At 34.1% G+C, this 23525-nt stretch overlaps 2 protein-coding genes across 2 annotated transcripts; one reads left to right on the forward strand and one right to left on the reverse strand.

Annotated features, from left to right (window-relative positions):
• Positions 1–662: 662 nt before the first annotated feature.
• On the reverse strand, positions 663–3254 carry LOC130220465 (histone-lysine N-methyltransferase SETD1B-A-like; the record flags this gene model as incomplete). Its single annotated transcript, XM_056452744.1, has 6 exons — positions 3212–3254; positions 2929–3071; positions 2431–2529; positions 1673–1937; positions 1385–1506; positions 663–882 (listed from the first exon to the last, which is right to left on the reverse strand). Coding segments are annotated over exons 1-6 (892 nt in total), but the record flags the coding sequence as incomplete, so codon positions are not given.
• A 9795-nt stretch (positions 3255–13049) lies between these two features.
• On the forward strand, positions 13050–23269 carry LOC130220467 (uncharacterized). Its single transcript, XM_056452745.1, has 13 exons — positions 13050–13149; positions 13463–13720; positions 14690–14965; positions 15046–15336; positions 15422–15550; positions 15966–16066; positions 17148–17199; positions 18258–18533; positions 19314–19589; positions 19764–20054; positions 20197–20319; positions 20724–20768; positions 20858–23269. The coding sequence occupies exons 1-13, from the start codon at positions 13101–13103 to the stop codon at positions 20875–20877; spliced, it is 2187 nt and encodes a 728-aa protein (XP_056308720.1). The 5' UTR covers positions 13050–13100; the 3' UTR covers positions 20878–23269.
• Positions 23270–23525: the final 256 nt, after the last annotated feature.

Raw genomic sequence — 23525 nt, forward strand, 5'->3', positions numbered from 1 at the left:
AGATTGGGCTTGTGATGGACAATGATTTTGGTTAACCTCGTAAGTTGTCTGTGAAGCAGTTTGAGTTAAAGTATTTTCCGAAGCATTCGCATTTTTCTCCATATCAGGATTAATGTAATTATTAGTCTTCTGAGGCAGTTTCTCTGAGTAAGGAAGAGATAGTGGATCTTCAACAACAGATCTGTGATTAACACAGAGGCCCTTAATTGAGTCTGTAAAATTTCTGCCTGTGAGCTTATCTAAATATAAAGGTGTGGTTGGAGTTTCCTGAAATTTGTTAAAAGTTACTTGATTTGTTGCAGGTCCACGTTGGTAGTGACCTCTCCGATATACAGGTCTGTGTATATAGTGGCGGTGTTGTGGCCTCCGGTTGTATGCATTTTGGTACTTGCTCTCGAGAGGTCTGACCCGATGTCCTCCACGAACATGATTACTAGGATGAGAATTGCCACCTGGGGGTCTCTGCCTATTTGAGAAGCTGCCGTTTTGAGAGGGAGTCCCACCTAGCATCCAAAAGTTTTGCACTGCATGTTGAATAGTGCTAGGTTTATTTAAAGCTGCTTGACCAGGCTGAAAATGTGAGATGTTCAGGGTGGATTGTTGAATAAAAGGGACAGTGGGGCCAGTGTTTATCAGTGTAGATTCATTTGGAGTCCTCTCACATTGAGATGGTGTGCCTGGTATACTGTGGGTCACAGAAGGGGTGCGAGGAGTATCTTGGTATTGAGGCGTTTGCCAGAAGCTACTGGGAGTGTCCTGATGCATGCTGGAGTAGGCAGTATCCATGGATAAAGGAGTAGAACAATCCAGAGAAGGGGAGCCATTACATATTGAGGATGAGGAGGATAATGTGTATGACAGTTTCTTCAGTGATTCACACTCCTGAAAAAAGCGTAAAAGACTTTATTACAACCTGTATTCTTTGTGTGGATCTCTAATTCTTGCATGTCTGATTTAATGTTATACATAAGAGTCCTGCTTTTAGGTGAAATTAGGGGCTTTTGCACTGGGTGTTTACAGGAACCCAATTATAGCAACTAGCCCCAGGCTCAGTTCCCTGAGAACTAAATGTACATATCATTGGGGCTGAGAAAAGATCCCCACACTAACTTCAGCGTTCTGTATGTGAATGCCTTGTAATAGTTTTTCATATATTACACCCCTGTAATTTCTACTGTGCTGAATAAGACACTTCTATGAAATAAGAGCTAATTTAGCTGACACAAAACGGACTTCACATGATAATCATTATCACAACTATATTCAATCCAAGTTCCTGCCATTCGACCACGCCAAAAAACATGTACTTTCATAGTTCCAGGAACTATGAACATGATTACTATACTAACATCAGAAAATGTCTAGTATTTAGTTTTCTACTCACAATTAAGGAGTCTGTGATGGAAGATGGCGACCGAGGCCCCCATGCCTCTTCTTCAACAGGAAGAGTAAAAGGTGTATATAAACCATTAACAATCATCTGGAAGTATCGATTCATCTTCAAACCTAAAACCAGTCAATGATGGTTAGTAATCAAGCAGTGAATGCAAACACAGTAAAAGTGTAAATTGCAAAGGATTGGATAGATATGTTTATGAAAGCTTTTATTTGGAGGATTTCCATAAAGTGCTATGAAAAACAAAAACTGATTAAGAGGTGGAAATGTATTTACCTTTGGGGTCAAGCTCCACATGAATGTTGTTTCCCATCACAGAAGTTTTGTGGAGATTATTTACTGCATTGTTTGCTGCTTTTACAGATTCAAAGACAACCTTTGCTAGTCCTAAATGTTTTTTGTTCTTTGGATTATAAAAGACTTTCAAATCTTGAATCTCTCCAAAGCGTTTACACATTTCAGATAGAAATCCATCTCTAACGTTGTCATTAAGCCTTGCAAATGTCAACTCCTTAGGTGCTCCGACGTAATACTCATCAACCTAAAAAAGAGGGATACTGACACTATTTTGTACTTCTAATACATAGGAAAACAACTTATAAATAAAAAAATAAACTTGAACATTGTATGTTGTTAAATTACTTGTTTGGCATCTCAGAGAGCTACAGAATAAAATATAATTACATTTTACAGTATGAATAATCAAATTTTGTGCACGCTATACTTTTATCCCAAACACAATGTTACTATATTTATATCACAACAATGTTTCTAAAATATTTTGGAAAACTTCAGTATATGTATAGGGTATATTATATTGTTATAATAAATAGTAAATTAATAAAACAATTGTATTTAACAAATTTTATTTTTAAAGTGAACCTGGAAATTAAAAAATAACCTACTTTATTCATATTTAAATTTGTGTTATGTGTTATAAGATGTATTGATGTATAACACATAACACAAATTTATATATTTAGCACACCATTATTCTTTATGCATTTAATTGATGTTATATAACCAGTACTAACCTTAAATTTGGGGACTGGGAGATCTGCGGTTTTGAATTTTGTCCAAAAACGAGTAATTCTTGGATCTCGTACAACATCCACCGGAAAACATTCAGGATGCTAATAGACATGAGTTTAAGCATTATTTGCACAATTCAGAACACAAACTAAATTCCCTTATGAAAATGAACCATGGTTATATTACAATAAAAGTCTAGTAAAATTTTTTTTTGGCAGACTGAATACCATTAATATACAATAACCATTTTGTACAGCAAAGTTTTGCTACAAATACAATGGTTTAACAATGAGTAACATTTAACAATTTGTTGAATTATATTATTATTATTATTATTATTATTATTATTATTATTATTATTATTATTTGTAAAACCATTTGGTTCATTTTCATTGGAGCTTTAACTTTTAGGTCATTTAGCCTAATAACTAAAAATGTTATTACATTCATATGAATATTAGAAACATATCTTTGATCTCCCTGAACTCAGATGTACTCACCGGTTCACTGAAGTGATGTCCATCATAGCGGTACACTTTCTGACTTCCGCTGGTCAAACCCGGATCAATAATCAGTTTATAACAACTCCAGTTTGAAGCTGCATCTTCCAGGGGATCAAAACTGTCGTTATTTATTAATTCATCTAAAACAGAGAATTACAGAACACGGTAAAAAGAACCGTCAGCACACGACGGAAGCTCTGAGTCATGCATAAAAACAGTACACGGAGGCCTAACGTTAACGTTACAAACAGATTTTTTAAAACAGCTTTAAATTTCTTACCGTTAACTTTCCGTTGACCTTCCTTTTCGACGCTTTCGCTCATGATTCGCAGTCATTGTACAATTTTAGATATGCCTCTTTATGTGACGCTGATTAAAACGATATTTCCAGTAAATATATGAGAGGCTGTTGTTGTCAGGAGTACAGTGTGTGTCTTGCGTGTCTCCCAGGAGGAGCTGCTCTCATCACCGCTGCACAACAGGTGGGAGGAACCTGCCGCCACACCCGCGCTGCTCAGGACACACACACTCAACATCACTGCAGAACAGCGGTCCTCCTGCTGTTCACATCAGAGAAAACAATGCATTTATTAAATAAGTTAAATAAATAAATGGGTTGTTTGACGCGATGTTGCATTTTCACTATCGCACATGAAAAAATAGAATTTAATTAGAATTTGAATTAGAATATAATTATTGTCATCATTTAAAATGTAACATTTATTTGTTATACAATGGACCTCTTGTTATAAATCCTGCTTTATTAATTTTCTTTTACAGTTTTGAGCCAAATCTCAAAACTGTTATATAATGTGACTGTCTCAGGCTCATTAAATAATTACTCATACATTCATTCATTTTCGGCTTAGTCCCTTTATTAATCTAGGGTCGCCACAGCAAAATGAACCACCCATTTATCCAACATATGTTTTAAGCAGCGGATGCATTTCCAGCTGCAACCCATCACTGGGAAACATCCATACTCATTAACACACATACGGTCAATTTTAGCTCACCAAGTTCATCTATACCACATGTCTTTGGACTTGTGGGGTAAATCGGACCACTCGGAAGAAATCGACATGAACACGGGGAGAACATGCAAACTCCACACAGAAATGCCAACTGACCCATGCAGCCAAGACTCGAACCAGCGACCTTCTTGCTGTGAGGTAATCGTGCTACCCACTGCGCCACCGCGTCACCTAAATAATTACTCTTACAAGTAAACTCTTACAAATTTCTACTCATATATATATATAGATATTTTTTACAGTTACATTTTTTAAATCATTTTTTTAACCTTTAATGGATAGAATAGTGCAGAGAATTGACTGGAAATAGTTGGGAACAGAGAGAGGGGAAGGATCAGCAAAGGACCTCGAGCCAGGAATCGAACTCAGGAGGCTATCGAACTGTGGTGCTATATGTCGGCACACTTAACCACTCGGCTATTGACGTAGATTTATTTATTTTTTTACAGTTTTGAGACAATTCTAAAACTGTCCTGTGGTGTGATCATCTCAAGGGTAGTTGATTAAATTACAACTTTAAAAAAATTTAAAAGAAAATCTTAAAAATGGCTAATAAATTCCTCAGGCCAAAGTGCTATTTTAGTAAATGCCAAAAAATTTTGCCAACACTTTATTTTGATGGTCGATTTGAGTATTAGTAGACTGTCTGCTTAATATCTGTTGATACTGCTCCTTCAACAGACATTTAACCGACTATAAGAAACTTTAGAAGTACATTCTTACACTAACCTTAACCCCAACATAAAGTCTACTTATTATCTAACGAGAATTAGTTGACATGTTGATGCAACGTAACAAACGCACCATCAAAATTAAGTGTAACCTAATTTTTTTTCATCCATACATTTCTAAAAACAGTGGAACTTAATCCATTTTGTTACTAAAAAACACAGATGTCTTTTTGTTTCTAAAAAACGAGAATGTCCTCTGTTGTGACATATAGTGATTTTAAATCACCAATTCCCCCATTCAAGATGAAGCCCATGACCGGCACCTCGGAATTCACTTTTTTGGAACCACTATTAAATTTTTATTGCTGGTGCTACACCACTATTTATTGAAAATATCCAAGATGGAGAACAAAACTATTCATAATTTCATATAAGAAATAAATAACTTTTAAGTGTCCAACAATGAAGATTGATCACTTTCATGTATGCTTTGTAGAGCTGTTTTTCTTCATTTTTGCAATGTCACACTTTTATCTTACAGTTCAGCAAAAATGAAATAAAACTGAAAAAATGATCAAATTAGTCACCCTTTATATTTTCTCAAACGCTTCATAAATATAAAAAGTTTTATAATACAAAAAATGACATTTGTATTTTAAGACCCTAAACTGAATAAAAGCATAAAAATACGTTATGTTTTGAAGATAATGACAATGTACTGTTATACTTCAATAATGCTATTCAAGACTGCCTATAATATGATAATAATTCTTTAGATTTTCATATAGACAAATTCTGCTATACCTCAGGAGGTATATTGTGATACTGATTTGTGCAATGGTCTTACAATTTAATTAGTGCTACAACAATCCCTAGTCTATCTTTAAAAATAAAATCTCATGGGATGGATAAATGTTGGTACTTTCCTGCACAGACACAATTGCTAAAATGTTGCCCTGAAAATCATTATAATGGCTGATTGTATGAAGAATGCATAACATGGCCATGTAATAAAATAGAACTGGATTTTTTTTTACTATTTTTAAAAAACTAATAACACTGTAAACATATCACTTTCTTTTCATTTAAATAAGCATGTTCATCGGATACAGACACACCAGGTCTATTTAATTTGATTAATACTTCACAATTCTCTGCACTATTTAATTAATCAAGCTATGACAACACTTTTGTGCGCACATAAAACAAAAATAAGACTAACAGAAACATGAATTACTGAGTCGTAAACCTTGCTGTCTATGGAGGATAAGGGAGCTCTCAGATTTCACCTGAAATACCTTTATCTGCAGCTATCATAAATTAAAACATTTGCAACAACAACAAAAAAGATTTTATCTTTAATAAGGATAATTTTAATTCAATTATTTGAACACTACTGCAATTCTACTTGTATATTTTATTATTTATTAATTATTATTTAATAAATACCACATGCTAATTAAGATGTTTGCAAAAATAAAAAATAAAAAATCTACTTCATAAATCATATGCACATTCATTCTGGTCAAAGGTCATTTAATTGGGATCAGAATAAGAAATAATTTTGCCTTCACACTTAAACATACACCTGAAAAGTTATATGGATGAGATGCCATATTTGTGTTCTTTGTGTGAGGTTTAAATGGCTTTGCAAATAAACATTCAACCAGAGATGTCATATCCATGTGAAATCTGTTACCAGAGCAAGCTGTCTGAAAAGAAAGCAACAAATCTGGAGAAAAAGCTGACCAGTGCCAATAATAAACATGTGCTGATGTCCCACGAATAAACATATCATATAAAATAAAATTGTGTTGGAAATTGCATACTTATTTGCTTCTGTATTCTTACATTGTCTCTCAACAATATTAAGCTACTATTTTATATTATGTGTGTGTGTGTGTGAGAGAGAGAGAGAGAGAGAGAGAGAGAGAGAGAGAGAGAGAGAGAGAGAGAGAGAGAGAGAGAGAGAGAGAGAGAGAGAGAGAGAAAGAAAGAGAAAGAGAGAGAGAGAGAGAGAGATGCAATTATTAATAATGCACAGATGTGTTATAATAATTTTGGATTTCTCTATGTGGTTCTGTCTTTCTTTAGAAGTCTATTGTGAATGAAGTTAAGGAAGAAATTATTATGAGCTTTTTATGTACTTACTCAAAATTGATTATGGATAAATATATATATATATATATATATATATATATATATATATATATATATATATATATATATATATATATATATATATATATATATATATATATATATATATATATACACACATTTATAAACATGATGAAATATTGATAATATTTGTGTCGCTTTATGATTCATGACTCACTTTTCAGAGATAGTCTGCTCTTCTTGTGCTTTATTATTTTTTAACGAGACTTTGCTACTATCTTTTGGATAGGGCTGACAGTATCTCTTACACACATGTAGGCTATTTGTTTAAGGTGAAGCAGTTTACCATATTTTTGTTTTTTTTTCTGGTAACCGATTTCCTCGGATTAAACATGACATTTACGACCACACAGGAACAAGAAACTGAGAACAATTGAGTACCATCAGGTGAGACCTCAGTATGGCCGTCAGACTCCAAACAGGCAGCAGCAGGAGAGACCTCAGCACTGCAGTCAGACTCCAAACAGGCAACAGCAGGAGAGACCTCAGCACTGCAGGCAGGAACCAAACATTGATGTTGTATTGGTTTCTGATAATTCTAAAATTTGGAGAAGTGGTGTTATAGATGCTGGGAGCAGGGATCATTGTATTGTATATGCTGTCAATACAGAGAAACTGATATCTCTCAAAAAATATAGTCCACAGGTTTTAATGACTGAACTTAGCAAGGCTGACTGGTCTAAGATCTTGCAGTGTGATGATGTAGATAGGGCCTGGGCTAGGTTCAAGACAATGTTTTAAAAAGTTTTGGATAAAGTTGCACGTTTTAAAAAATTAAGAATCAAGCAAAGGACTGAACCTTAGATAAAGGATAGTATTATAAAAGCAATTAAGGAGCATAATGATAGTTTTTAAAATGTTTAACAAAAAAATAGTAACAATTTATTTTATTATGAGCAATTTAAAAAGAAAAGGAATGAAGTAAAAATGAGGTAAAAAAAGCTAAAAGGAATTTTGAGGATAAGATAAAAGAAACTAAGCAAGAATCGCAAAAATTATGGAGATTATTAAATGATTTAGGGCCCCAAAAAAGTCTAAAACTAATTGTTCAAAAATTAACTTTATACTGGATGGAAAATTGATGTCGGATCAGTTAAAGGTTGCTAATTATTTTAATAGATTTTTTTATAACTGTGGCAGAGAAATTTGTTAAAAAGCTCCCAGTACAAAATGGTATTTTTAATGATAAATTAGTTATAGAGTATTATGCCAAGTGTGGTTTTAATTTAGGAAGTTTTGTTTAATAAAGTAGATGAGGGGAATATATTTAAGAAATTAAAAACACTAAAAAAATAGTAGAGCAACCTGGTTAGATAATATTCCAGTGCAGTTCCTCAAAGACTCTGCGAAATTTATCTCTCCAATGGTTACACATATTATTAATCTTTATATTTGTCAAGGTAAAGTTCCGGAGGAGCTAAAACAAGCAAGAGTGATTCCTCTTTTTAAGAAAGGTGGTAGATTTTATGTTAATAATTATAGGCCAGTATCAATTGTGACTTCTTTGTCTAAAGTGATGGAGAAAATTCTTTATATTTAACTGATATTTAATTAATAATTAATTATTTATATTTAACTGATTATATAAAGAGATATGGATAAAGGGAAGTTAAGTGGGATGGTTTTGTTAGACCTACAGAAAGCGTTTGATACAGTTGACCACAGGATATTGCTTTTAAAAGTAAAAGCAATGGGTTTTGGTAATATAGCCTGTAAATGGATAAAATCTTACCTTGAAAACAGAAGTCAATTAGTAGATTTAAATGGAGTGTTATCAGATTATTCGCCCATTGCTTATGGGGTTCCACAAGGCAGTGTTTTAGGTCCGTTGCTTTTTTTAATATACATTAATGATTTGAAAATGGCTTGTTCAAATAAGCTTTTGTTATATGCGGATGATGCAGCAATAATTGTGTCTCATGAGAGGAGGGAATTTATTGAAAACGAAATGAATAAACAAATTGAGGAAGTTTCTGAATGGTTTTGCCTTAATAAATTGTCCTTACATTTGGGTAAAACTGAATTTATTTTATTTGGTTCAGCTGCAAAACTAAGAAAATGTGTCGGGTCAGAGATAAAAGTAGGGGATCAAATTATTACTCCAAAACAGGAAGTGAAATATTTGGGTTACTTTTTATATAATAATTTGACAGGTGAAAAGATGGCTGTTATAGTCCATTCAAAAATGTGTTCAAAAATTAAGTTTTTAGCAAGACAGGCAGAGCTCCTAGATGCCCAAACTTTAAAAATTTTAGCAAGTGCATTAGTGGAGCCATACTTAGACTATGCTGAAGCTTTTTGGTACAGCGGTAGTTCTAAAAAAAATGAAAAATAAATTGCAGACGGCCCAAAATAAGTTGTGTAGAATTATTATGAAAGTACCTCCACTGACACGTTTAAATAATGAACATTATAGTCAAAGTAATTTTTTAAAAGTTGAGAATAGGGTTAATTTTTTAAAATTAGTGATGGTTTTTAAGATTTTAAAGAAAATGGTCCCAAAACATTTTCTTAATTATTATGTTTTAGTTAGTGAGGTACATTGTCATTCTACAAGAGCGCGTAGCAGGGATATTTACCCATATAGATTTAAGAGTGAATCAGGTAGAAATTCTTTTTTTGTGTGTACTAGCTCTGCTGCTTGGAATGTTTTGCCCACAAATTGAGTTTCACATTAACGTGTTTTTAAAAGGGAAATTAAAAAGTGGTTGTTTTACAGTTGAAGTTGAGGATTTTGTTGTGCTGAGTTGCTGAGCTAATGATGTTTGCACTCCATTTATGATTTGCTTGTTCATGTTTTAAGAATATTGAGGACCACAATGGAAATAAGCCTGTGGCTTTTTTGTGTACTTTATCCTCGACAGTTTTTGAAATAATGTATTAATTGGTCTAACTGGACTTGTTTGTATATATTTTTAGAATTGTCAAATAAAATCAATCAATCAACAGGCAGGAGCAGGAGAGACCTCAGCACTGCAGTCAAGAGCCAAACAGGCAGCAGCAGGAAAAACTTTATTTTGACGTCACACTTAGAGATTCACCTGAAAGGCCATGCAGACAAAAGACACTATTTGTGTTCTCTTTGTAAAAAGAGTTTTAGGTGGCTTTGCAATTTACGAGTGCACAAGAGATTTCATATCCCTGTGAAGCAAGCAAGCTGCTTGGAATGTAAGCAACTAATACATACTGGATAAACACTTGACATCGTAAAACTGTACTTTTGTGAGTTTTGCTTTTTTGTCTTGACGTGTCATGGCTAGACATTTTTGACACTGTTGTGAGGTTATGAATGTTAGGGATACCCCTGTGGTACTGTACCATTTGTTTTGTTTGTGTCACCCAAATAAATATTTCTGCTTTGTAATAGTTCATCTTAGGGACCGGAACAAAATATTTATTATAAATTTAATCAATAACTTTTTAGGATATACAGTTGAAGTCAGAATTATTACCCTGCTTTTTTCTTTTTTAAATATTTCTTAAATGATGTTTAACAGAGCAAGGAAATTTTCACAGTATGTCTGATAATATTTTTTCTTCTGGAGAAAATCTTAATTGCTTTATTTTAGCTTTTTACATTTTTTACAATAACTTTCCTAACCTGCCTAGTTAACCTAATTAACCCAGTTAAGCCTTTAAATTGTCACTTTAAGCTGTATAGAAGTGTCTTGAAAAATATCTAGTAAAATATCATTTACTGTCATCATGGCAAAGATAAAATATTTCAGTTATTAGCAATGAGTTATTCAAACTATTATGTTTCCAAATGTGCTGAAAAAAAAAAATCTTCTCTCCTTTAAACAGAAATTGGGGAAAAAATAAACCGGGGGGCTAATAATTCAGGGGGATAATTATTCTCACTTCAACTGTATATACACTGTAAAACCCAAAAAGTTGAGGTAACTCAAACCATTTGAGGAAACAGAGTACAACAAACTATTTAAGTTAAAACACTAGGTATTTAATTAAATCATTACCTTTAACACTGAGTTCAAAACTCTTTTCAAATGAGTAGAATTAATGTTCAGTAAATTGAGTTAACTACACTCATTTCATTTGATAAAGCTGATTGTTGGGTTTTACAGTATGCATATATGACGGGTTCCCTGAAGACAGTATCGGATAGGACACCCTAGGGACTTATAAGGATGTGCAATTTTAGGCCACAAGGCCAAAAAAAAAAACATGAAGTTTGCCATTTTGGGAAAAGACCGAATTTATGCAGTTATACCCTATGAATCACCAACCCCAGGCATTGCTGCCACCTTGTGGATAAACTGATTATTGCAAATATATTACAAAAATTATAATTAAAATGCTTATGTGCACCCTATGCCTATAAAGTATGTGCAGTTACAAAAACCTGCTGTGTGCATTTATACTCGTACTATTCTAATCAAATTCATGGTACTCACACTGTACATGACCACTTTTATGTGTTTTTACCCCACATTTATCTTTGAACAAGATTCAAAACATGATTGGAAGTGATTTTGGCAGCTGACCCTATTGCACATACGTCTGTCTTTTCCTTTATGACTCAAAATGTATGGGTGTAAAGTATTACTATTAAATCATGTTACACAAGTAACACGGTTGTTGTATTCAGTTTTCAGGTGTTTGCTTAATTATTTAATGCCCCCTAAAAAGCCTGTTTTAAACCCCTTTGTACATTTGTTGATAGTAGATTACATTCACCTATCATCATTGGTTCTACTTGTTTTTGACTTAATTTGTGATTACAAATAAAACTTCCCTCTCTTGTCAATGCGTTTATGGGGCTGCACACTTGTACTAATTTGTCCTGTTTAGGAAATCTGACTCTTTCTGGAGTTTGAGTTATTAGTTCAGCAACTAGTCAACAAGTCAGATTGTGAACATGTCTGAACATTTTTAACAGGAGACTTTATGGAGCTGCTCACCAAATTGGAGAAAAAGTAAACACTTTAGTTTAAACATGATCAAGTGAATAGCCTGTAAACTATTGCCTGTTAAACATAATTTCTAACTTTCAAATGATTCTAGCAATTGCAATAAATAATATTCAACACAATCACTACTGCATTGTCATAGATAACATAATTTATATGTACATTTATAGCCTATCATTTAAAATTAGAGAGCCTTTCATTATAAATTACACAAGAACACTCCAGCTCGCAATATAGACTCTGTGATTAAAAAGTGGAGTTCAAATGAGATGCATAAAATAAAACAAGTTTGAGGAAATAAATACATAAAAATAAATGTTCATATTAGAGTTGTGTGTGTGTGTGTGTGTGTGTGTGTGTGTACACACATGTGCGTACATATGTGCATGTGATTGATCCTTTTTCACTTTTATTATTCTATTTTTGCATGACAATTCATACTGTACATTTATTGGCAGTGTAAAACCAAAATAAAACTGCATGTATAAGACCTTACCTGCAAAACCAGAAAAAAATATGTCTCAAGAGTAAAATAAACAAGGCTTTGAAATACAGTCATAAACGGTCTTTGGAACAATTGTTAAAAATTAATAGACTATATAGTGAGACAACTACAAAGACTGCACGAGGGGAAAAAAATAAAGGTTTGTTGCACAGGTCTCAGTGTTTGATCCCATGCCACATAGTTCCACTGTGTCATCATTTACTCAACCTCGTATTACGGCAACATTTATAAATAAATCTTTATTCTGCTGACCACAGGGAAATATTTAGAAGATTGTCAGGAGTCAAACAGCTCTTACCACCCATTTACTGCCATAGTTGGAAAAAATAAACCATCATGTGAGTAAATGCGTGGTGAGATCTTAAATTCTTTCAAGTATTTTTGAGCTATACATTTAAGAGGATAGTTCTTCCAAGAAATGAAAATGTGCTCACTATTTACTCACAGTTTCGTGTCAAGTGTAGGTGGACTAGATCAGGGATCACCAAACTTGTTCCTGGAGGCCCGGTGTCCTGCAGATTTTAGCTCCAAACTTAATCAAACACACCTGAATGAGCCAATCAAGGTCTAACTAAGTATACAGAACTTGAAACACCCAGGCAGTTTTGTTGAGGCAAGTTGGAGCTAAACCCCGCAGGGCACCGGACCTCCAGGAACGAGATTGGTGACCGCTGAGGTAGGCGATTGAGAATATTCATTTTTGGTGAACTGTCCCTTTAAATTCAGAGATACTGTAACACGCCTCCGGGGGTCGTCGGGGAAAGTCCACACAGGCGTTTCTGAAGACTGCAGATTAGAAACTCAAGTATTCGAATAAACTCGAGAAGACACACTCTACTATAACACGATGCTTGTTTATGTTTATCTACTGCCATGCTTGACAGCTGTAAAAGCAGGTATGCCAGAGTCCAGCTGTTCTTGTCAGTATAACCTTTAGGCGTGCAGCAGCCTATTGTAGTATTATTCTTAGTACAAACTTAGCAAACTGTGCGTTGTAGCCGTACGTTTCATGAAAGTATGACGAGATGTGCTGCAAGATGTTCAATAACCTTTCATTTTGCAGTTCTATAAATAACATTACGAAAGTGAAAGTAGCAATATGCAAGCTAGCGTTGCATATCTGAGAGGCAGATGCTGAGAATGCGGGAAACGTTCTTTACTGCAAAATATCTTATATCCGCTTTGACACATCTGCTCATGTTTTTAAAGGTTCTCACTCGCTGATGGCTTTCGCTACATATATAATCGGACACACACCATTCCCAGAGTTCAGTGCTGTAGTGATGCTGGATGATCTGCAAGTGATGTACTACGACTCGATCACACGACAGGCTGTCCATCGCCTTCACAATGATTCAACACGCGATGGTGAAGAGAGTAGTGATGCTGCTGTTATATTTCGTGACATGTTCAACGACATGAAAGATCGAGCATTTTATCTTAAGGAGCACCTAAATCACACTGACGGTAAGTAAGTCGCCCCTTATACCTTTACTAATGGATAATTAACGAGTTCCAAAACTAAAAAGTTCTCACCGTTTATTTCTAAACCTGTTTGAGTTTCTTTCTTCTGATAAAAAACAGCAGATATTATGAAGAATGCTGGATCAGCCATTGACACAAGGAAAAAAATCAGCAGGCTATTTCTTTGTGCTCAACTGAAGAAAGAAAATTAAACATGTCTGAAACAAGTGGAATAAAGTTTGCATTATTAAAGGCACAGTATGTACGATTTTTTTTCTAGAACAGTTTTATATTTTGCTGACTTAAATGATTCTAAATGTTTCTAAGAATGTTCAAATGTATAGAAAATAGCAATTTTAACTAGTGATATACAGTAGATCATGTTCTGTGTTGACATGGCAAACATCCTAGAAAACAGGGGCTTTATATGTGTTTTATTAGACTGCACAGAGCAGCATTATAACCACATAGAACCCTGTTTAGTATGATTAAATCTTCACCATATGATCATGACCAAAGAAGTAGAACCATTCAAATGTGGCATAATAAAAGATTTACCGGTTTATTATTATTATTATTATCATTATTTTTTGCCGGGTTGTGTCACTCTTTCATCCATCCAATTGCTTCATTGGTCTCATTCGCTTTGAAGGATCTCAGCTTTAATCTGCTTCATACTACCATGAAAATAAGTTTGAGTACTTTAGCTCATCTATGAACATTATTTCTACAGAAGTACAGTAGGATGTATTAATGATTTCACAATCAGTAATGCCCTCTAGCTGTGCCTTTAATTATGCATAATCATTTAATTAAAGATATGGCATTGATGTTTCATTGTTGTTGCAACAATTGGAAACTATAGTCATTTATTGTATAATAAAATAAGGTTGGACTGTAGTGAAAGTCATGTTTTAAAAAATGATTGAAGACTAATAAGTGTTTTGGACTAATGCTTTAATCATTTTAAAGGTGTACATGTTCATCAGAGGCTTGCTGGATGCGAATTGATTAACGATGACAAACCAGGTTTACTCCAGACATGGGATGCTTTTGATCAGCAAAACAAAGAGGAGTTCATTTTCAACGTGGAGAAAAATACTTTCCAGATTGAATTGCCTTGGATGATATGGGACCATTTACAATTCCTTCATATGAAGTTTTTATATACGAATGTATATCATCCTATTTGCATAAAGATTTTACAGGGTTACCTGCAAAGTAAAAAGAACAATGTGATGAGAAAAGGTGAGTGAAAGGACATGATTTTTACACACTAGCAGTGTGGCTTGGTGTGATTAATATTATTTTATCTTCATTCTCTGTAGTGAAACCCAGAGTCAGACTCATGCAGAAGAAACGGTCAGATTCTCAAAGTCTTCAGATCAGCTGTCTGGCCACTGGTTTTTACCCACGTCACATTAACCTGACCCTGTTCAGAGATGCAGAGGCTGTGGATGATGATCAGATCACAGGAGGAGAGATTCTGCCCAATGGAGACGGGACGTACCAGATGAGGAAGAGTTTGACTATCAGTGAAGAAGAGCTGCGGGAAGCACATCAATACAACTGCACAGTGAAACACCTCAATCTGGACAACAAACTAGACATTGTGTTTGGTAAAAACATAATAAAGAAAAACAATATAGAATAACTTTAATACAGTCTGCTACTAAACTTTAATGTGTTAATTTCTCCCAACAGTTTCAGATGTGGCAGAATGTGACCTCGGATCCTTCAATGTGTCTTCAGTGGTCGGAGTGCTGGTGTTCATTAGTGTGCTCATTCTCATTATAACTGCATTTATCATGTGGAGGAAGAGACGAGCTACTGGTAAGGAGAAAAGCAACCTGCTCCACTAAATTAAATCTGAAGCTAATTAAGAAGCAACAAAACATTCCATCATTTATAAAAACCTGATAAGAAAACTCATCATAAGAACTTTGCATTTACAAAACAAATATCATTTTGCTGAGTACTGAAATCACTTTTTGTATGGGCACTTCCTTTTTCATTTTGATTGTAAATTTGGAATGGTGTGTATTCTGTGTACATACATTAATACTTGATAAAATGATTATCTACTCAAGAGATTATGTGATTTTAGATGCAGTATATTCTACTGTGTTGTTTTGAACAAACCAACCTGCAGTGGCAATTATTATTACTGTACTTACTGTTTCAGTAATGCTCTTTATGATGCTATTTTTTACTATGGGGATACTGAAACTATGACATTCTTATTTAGGTTCAGGTTCCCAGAGATTACAGATTCAGTACATTTCTACTCTGTGTGAGTGCTTTTTGATTTTTAAATGTTCACAAGTAATGAAAAAAATATTAGCTGCAGCACTTACTTGAACAACTAAATATTTAATACCATAAGATTAGATTTATTATGAAAATGAATATTTAAAATAAGAAACTGTTTATCTTTTTGTTTGTTTGTTTTTCAGCTTCAGTGAAAGATGCGACATGATGAATGAGCATGGATGGATGGAATATTTAGTGTTCTAATATGCAACTTGTCTCTCAAATATTTCCCACGTAGATTATTTAGGTCTCAGTTGATAATTCCAGAAAAGAAAACACTCATCTGACTGTGTAAATAATAGCAAATGACCTCTCTATGACACATTGCACAATCAGCAGACTGGATAAACCACAATGACAATGGGTTTGTTTTGTGCTTGCCTTTACAGAAAATACATTCATTTTTCTTCTTTGTGCACATTTTCACTTTACCAGTATAGTTTTTGATGTGTTTTTTGTTCTAAAATAATTTATTAATGTAATATTTTTTATTGCTTTATTTAGTTGAAATAACATATTTGAAGTTGTAAGTTGACTTGCAACTTGTAAGTTGACAAACCTGACTTATAATGTGCCATCCATGTAAATCACAATATGTGCAACTGTTCAGTATAATTATATATATTTTTTCAATGAAGTGTTATACATTTGTTTACATGTTTATTAAAATAATTTATCATGTTGAATAAAACTTTCATACAAGATGCATCTACTTGAGTCTGTTATGTAGACTTGGGCATATCTGGTAGATGTAGTATGATAGTTCTGTTTCATTCAAAGCCCCTTAAGGAACTGTAGGTTACTATGAACTAAAGTTGATGTCTAACGAGTCAAATATCTACAAAACTTTTTTGAAGTTAAATAGTTGGTTGATGTTGACACAAGGACACTTAAAATAGTCAGGAACATTAGCCTTGTCTAAATAGTTGTAGTCATATTTCAAGATCACACTAAACCACACCTTGTCACACACCTTTTTTCTTTTAGAGTGTAAAGAAAAAAAATTCTAAAGTAAATAAAAGAACTGACAGTTTCTTCCGTGTTGAGAAAGTGAAGCAAAGGCTACACTTGGAAATACTAACAGATACTAATTATAAAAGTGTAATATTTAATAGAGAAAATGCTTGTTTTTGCGCACATGTTGTCATTTTTGGTTGTCGTTGACGCAGGTAAGTTTGCTGACATTTTTTTATCTATTTATATAAATCAGTGATTTTAAAAAATGTAAATCCTGCTGCAGAAGATCAGCTCCAGTTTTCACTGGTTTGTATTTTTGGTGAATACATAGTTTCAATATATTTTTTATTTCTGCACATTACAATTGTTTCTACAAATTACTTTGTTACAGTATGTCTTATTTTTTAACATTACTTAATTAACAAACTGTTAAATTCCTGTTAGATTCCAGAAAAAAAATACTAATACTAAAATTAAACCTTGTTTAAATTAATTATACTGTATACGTATTTTTCATGTAAACAAACTTATTATAAGCATACTAAAATATGTTAATAATTGTCTGCAATTTATAAAAAAATAAGCTATGTATAATAAATCTCAGCATGCGCTCCTAACTGAACAATGAGGTTATTGTTTGGTTTGGTTTCGGTGCTTGTGCAATCAGATCTGCACTGTCGAGCAATAAAACATTGGTCAACTCTGGGCAGGGCTTATGACAAATTTAAAACAAAATCAGGCAAGCCCTCTTTACACAACAATAATAAAAATATATATTTTTATTTTATTTATTCTCTAGATGTTTGCAGAAATTTGTTCTTTTTTAAATTTATTCAAGACACCATTTACAAAGTGTAAATGAACTGAAGATGTGGTCAAAATTGACAAATGTTTAATTGAAATACTGTGTTGTTTCTTATTACACTTTTGTTTTATTAATGTAAAGGAAATGTAAATGTTAAATAAATACAGTGGAAAAAGAAAAATCCAAGTGAAAAGTAAATGGTCATTAATAGCCTGTAAACCAGTAAAAAACTGTAAATTGGAAAAACCCGTAAATTAGTGACGATTTTTATATAATTTATCTAATTATTTGAATCTACCCAATTTATTTATAGTACTTATACCTAATTGTAATTCCACAACTTTATTTCACTCTAAATTTACCCAATATTTTTTTAATGTAAAATGTTCCACCAAAAGTAATTGCTGTAAAGTTTGTTATGGTGCAAGCAATTTGTGGCCGTAATAATATAACATCTTTGTTCAGGTATATCCAGAGGCTCTCACTCACTCATGGCTTTGGCAACTTATATAGTTGGAGAGACACCATTTGCAGAGTTTACAGTCGTGCTGATGCTGGATGATGTGCAAATAGCGTATTATGACTCAACCACGTGGAAAGTTGTCTATCGCACTCACAGCGATTCAAAATACTATGACGAGGAGCAAAGTGACGGTGGAGTTGTATTTCAGTACATATATAACAATCTGAAACATCAAGCATTTTATCTGAAGGACCACCTAAATCACACAGATCACACAGGTTAGTTCGAGGATCACAATTATTAATGTATTATAGCATGAATATGTGTATGATTGATTACAACATGTAAAATATAAAGTTGAAAATACTGCCCATAAGGTCCTAGACAGTAATCATAAGAAATAATTTTTATATTTTGATCCACCAAATATCGCACTGATTGTTTTAGTGAAGTTTATTTATAAACTAATTTCGAAAGGATCACATGCTTATGATTGACACGGCTGGCCCCGCGCTAGCTAGTGTATGATTCACCGATCAGACGATTCCTAACTTAGTATAAATACCCAAAGCATCTTACGTTAGTCATCATCTTCTTCTCGAAGAATCCACTCTTCGAGAAAAGTTTTTTTTTCCCTCTATGATAGCATGGCGGCGCCAGTGGCTAGCACTGTTGCCTCACAGCAATAATGTCTCCTGTTCAGGTCTTTACCCAGCCTGTTGACATTTCTGTGTGGAGTTCATGTTCTCCCCATGCTCGCGTGGGTTTTCCCCGGGTTCTCCGGTTTCCTCCCACAGTCCAAAACTGACTAAACCAAATCAGCACCATAGACGAATTTCACCAGCAGCATACCCTTATAGCAATCCATAAGCAGCGGCGAGACGGGGGGTTATCAAGATCTACCTAAGCTTAAGCTCCCCTCTCGCCCTGCAAACAGAAGGGAGCCCCGGGCTCGAGGATCTTATGAACTCAGGGCTCTCTCCCGGGACAACATGCCAAACAAGTGTATTATCAATCGTCAGCTAAGTGTGAACTCTTGAATCTCCATTTGTTTACAGGTGTACATGTTCATCAGAGACTCGTTGGATGTGAATTACTAAACAATGATAAACCAGGTCTGCTTAAGTCGTGGGATGCATTCAATCAACTAAATACAGAAGAGTTTGCCTTTAATGCAGAAAAAAATGATATCCAAGTGAAAAAGCCCTGGATGTCATGGAGCCAACAAGAATGGCATAATAAAAAGTTTCTGCATGAATATATTTATCAGCCTATATGCATTAAGACTTTGAGGAGGTACCTGGAGGTGGAAAAGAACAGTGTCATGAGAAAAGGTGAATTAGAGAATAAAATGTACTTTAGAATAAGCTGGGGGAAATATGACTCTGGCAACAGTGCTAAAAAGAAAATATATCTGCATTTAAATGCTTTGTGAATCATAAATTGATGTCTGATGCAATGAACCCAACATTTTTGTCATTAATCTTACTTTTCATTCTTGTCTGTAGTGAAACCCAGAGTCAGACTCATGCAGAAGAAACTGTCAGACTCTCAAGATCTTCAGATCAGCTGTCTGGCCACTGGTTTTTACCCACGTCACATTAACCTGACCCTGTTCAGAGATGCTGAACCTGTGGATGATGATCAGATCACAGGAGGAGAGATTCTGCCCAATGGAGACGGGACGTACCAGATGAGGAAGAGTTTGATCATCAGTAAAGACGAGCTGCGTGAAGGACATCAATACAACTGCACAGTGAAACACCTCAATCTGGACAACAAACTAGACATTATGTTTGGTAAGAAAATCAATAAAACAAAACAAGAATCACGTTCAAGATAGTTTGTTTCCTTTATATACAATAAAGTCTGCTGAATTTTATTGTTGGAAATCTTAGGAAAAGCAAACTTTTAAAACTTTTTAATCCACCCCAATTCCAGATGTGTCTGAATATGACCCAGGATCCTTCAGTGTGTCTACAGTGATTGGTGTGCTGGTGTTTATGTGTGTGTTTGTTCTCATCATAACGACACTCATCATGTGGAAAAGGAGACGAGATACTGGTACATTTTCTGTAAAATTAAAAATATTATACAATCTCAGTTCCATTTAACACTTAAAGAGATAATTGACCCAAAAATAAATATGTACTCACTCTCAAGTGGCTCCAAAGCTTTTATGAGTTTCTTTCTCCTGTTGGATGCTAAACAAGATATTTTGAAGAAAGCTGAAAACAGGTACACACTGAATTCCATAGCAGGAAAAATACATATGACAATCAATAGTTACAGTTTTCCAGCTTTCTTCAAAATATATTTTGGTGTTAAAAAGATTTTCAGACAGGTTTGAAACAAGTGAATGGTCAATAAATGACATTTTCAGTTTTGGGCGAACTATCCCTTTAACACAATGCATGTTTCTGTATAGTCTCTGTATCTCCGGGTTTAACTGTTTCATTTAAATTTAGGAAAAGGCTCCGAAAAGTCACAGAGCGATTACTCCCCTACTCCATGTAAGTATGTTTGGTGATGTAATGTTATTCGTCAACATAATATTAATTTGGAACATTTCAACAAAATGTTTTTATTTTCTTTGTTTCAGCTTCTTTGCAAGATGAATAATGAAAAGGATTATATTTAGATTTTGTTGTGATGAATCCATTAATTATAATTTTACTGAAATGTCAAAATGAGAATGTACAGTTGTACAGTGTTCAGCATAATTGATGACACACCATTTTGAAGATGAATATTTGTATTAATTTCTCAGTGAATATAGGTGATGTATTTTGGTGCATTTAAACAAAACAGATTTATTACACAGATATATTTATTAAAATAATATTTTAGCACCAAACATATTTAGAAATGGAAAGATAAAACAATTAAATTCAAGCTAAACATTGCAAATATATATATTTACAACCTACAAAATTTCAACTAAATTTTTTTCAAAAATGTTTGCTTCTCTTGATTTTTCCTCGTTTTTAAATTTGTATTTAACATTTTTCTATAACATATAAATGTGGGTGTACTAGTTTTTGAATCATTATCGTTAGTTATTTTGTTAGATAAGCTCCAGATTTGGCTTCAGTACTGACTAATCTAATGTATATGCACAAATATAATGGTGTACATCTTCCTATTAAAAATAATAAAAGAAAGATTTGTGAGGGGTCTACTTATATATGCTGAGCACTGTAATTTTCAGTCGAAGGGCAACAAGACAAGTGACATAAGGAGGCAGTAAGTTAATTGATAAGTAGAGAAAAGAATGGGGAGATGCTGTTGACAAATACAACTTGCTATAGATTGGCGTCTGCTCTCTCAACAGACAGGCAATGGTGCTTAAGAGCAAGCTTAAATCAAATGCTGTGCCATTGACTTTTTTCTTATGGAGTCTAACTAAATATCAAATGAAATACTCACTAAGAAACTGCAGAGATACAAAAAATGCCACAGTGGTAGGATGTAAACATGCTGTTTCTCAGAAAAGATTTCACTATATTGGAGTAAGTAAAATGAAGACGTACATCACTTCCCTTGTTGCCCTTCAACTAAAACATTATGACTGAAATTTACCATTGTACCAGTATTGTATTTTCAGAATTGTCTTGCTATAAAAATAGCATCAGGCACCACCAGTATCTGTGCAACCATTTGACATACACACTTAAAATAATGGTGCCCCCATAAAATGAACAGCCTTCTTAAACTGTAAATGTTTCCTGGGTTTTCTACTACATATTTCAGTTCAAGAGTTCACACTTAGCTGATGATTGATTATAAAGCTTGTTTGGCATGCTGTCCCGGGAGAGAGCCCTGGGCTCATAAGATCCTCGAGCCCGGGGCTCCCTCCCGTTTGCAAGGCGAGAGGGGAGTTTGAGCTAAGGTAGATCTCGAGAACTCCCCTGCTGTAGTAACTAAAGAACAGATAGTGATCGCTCTTAAGAGATAACTACTTACTAGGTGCATGTCTATGGTGCCGATCTGGATTACTCAATTAACTTAAGTTGCATGTTTTTGGACGGTCGGAGGAATCGGGGAACCCGGGGAAACCCATGTGAGCATGGGAAGAATGTGTAAACTCCACACAGAAACGTCGACTGGCTTGGTAAGGACTAGAACCAGTGACGTTCTTGCTATGAGGCAACAGTGCTAACCACTGGGCCACCGTGCCACCCATCTAGGAAAGGAGGAGGAGTAAGGGTGGAAGGGGAGATTCTTCAAAATGAAGATGGCTGTCATATGGAACTTAGGGTATTTACAGTGGCTTGGGAATTGTCTGATTGGTGAATCATAAATTGAATAATGCGGGGCCGGCTGCAGGCAATCATAAGCACGTGATCCTCTCGAAATTAGTTTAGAAATAAACTAAGGGAGTCTTCCAAGTTGTAAAGGGATAGTTCAACCAAAAAGAAAAATTCTCACAAATAAAAGACTCACATTCAAATGTTTCCAAACTATTATTAGTTTCTGTCTTGTGTTGAAAACTAAAGAAGATATTTTGAAGAAAGCTGGAAACCTGTAATCATTCACTTTCAATAGTAGGAAAAAAAAACTTGGAAGTCGCCGGTTGACTGATGACAGATTTTTCAGTTTTGAATTAAAACCTTAACTACTTTTTAAAGTGCATTTTACATAAATAAGAGGTTACATATAATGTGGCACTAAAATCTACTTTGTGTCTGTTATGTAATGAAGACCTTTTCTTTTAATGTCATGGGAGATTGTGAACGCAACTTTTTTGTGTTACTAACACCGCTTGATATTCCTGAAGTTTCACTTTCCTGTTGAGACAAAGCACAGCAAGCATGGAAAAGTTAATCATTAGAAATGACTATGAAAGAGCTACTATATGGCTAGAAGTATAGGAAAACAGTCCTAAAGTCATGATCAGATGTAGATGTGTGAATATCAGGGGTGCAGAAATAGATAGATATGGAAATTGTATTTTATCTAATAGCACAACTAAGTTTTCCACTGATTAAAAAGGTTTACATAAAAGGTTTAAGCAGTAGTCTGTGTTTTATGTGTCTTTTTTTCTTGTCATAAGGTTTTAATGTCACCAATACATTCCATGAGTTTTGTAAAATAGTATGTTTCATCTGTCCTCAAGGAAAAACATAGTCAGCTTAACAATGACAACTAACTTCATGTTTCATTATAATAAGGGTAGAATGTGCAGCATGAAAATCATCAGTCTGAATACTGAGCCTATAGTGGTACTTCATACTGAATGTTACCTCATTTACCTCTACAAACATGGT

This window comes from Danio aesculapii, unplaced genomic scaffold (assembly GCF_903798145.1).
Source record: "Danio aesculapii unplaced genomic scaffold, fDanAes4.1, whole genome shotgun sequence".
NCBI classification, from domain to species: domain Eukaryota; kingdom Metazoa; phylum Chordata; class Actinopteri; order Cypriniformes; family Danionidae; genus Danio; species Danio aesculapii.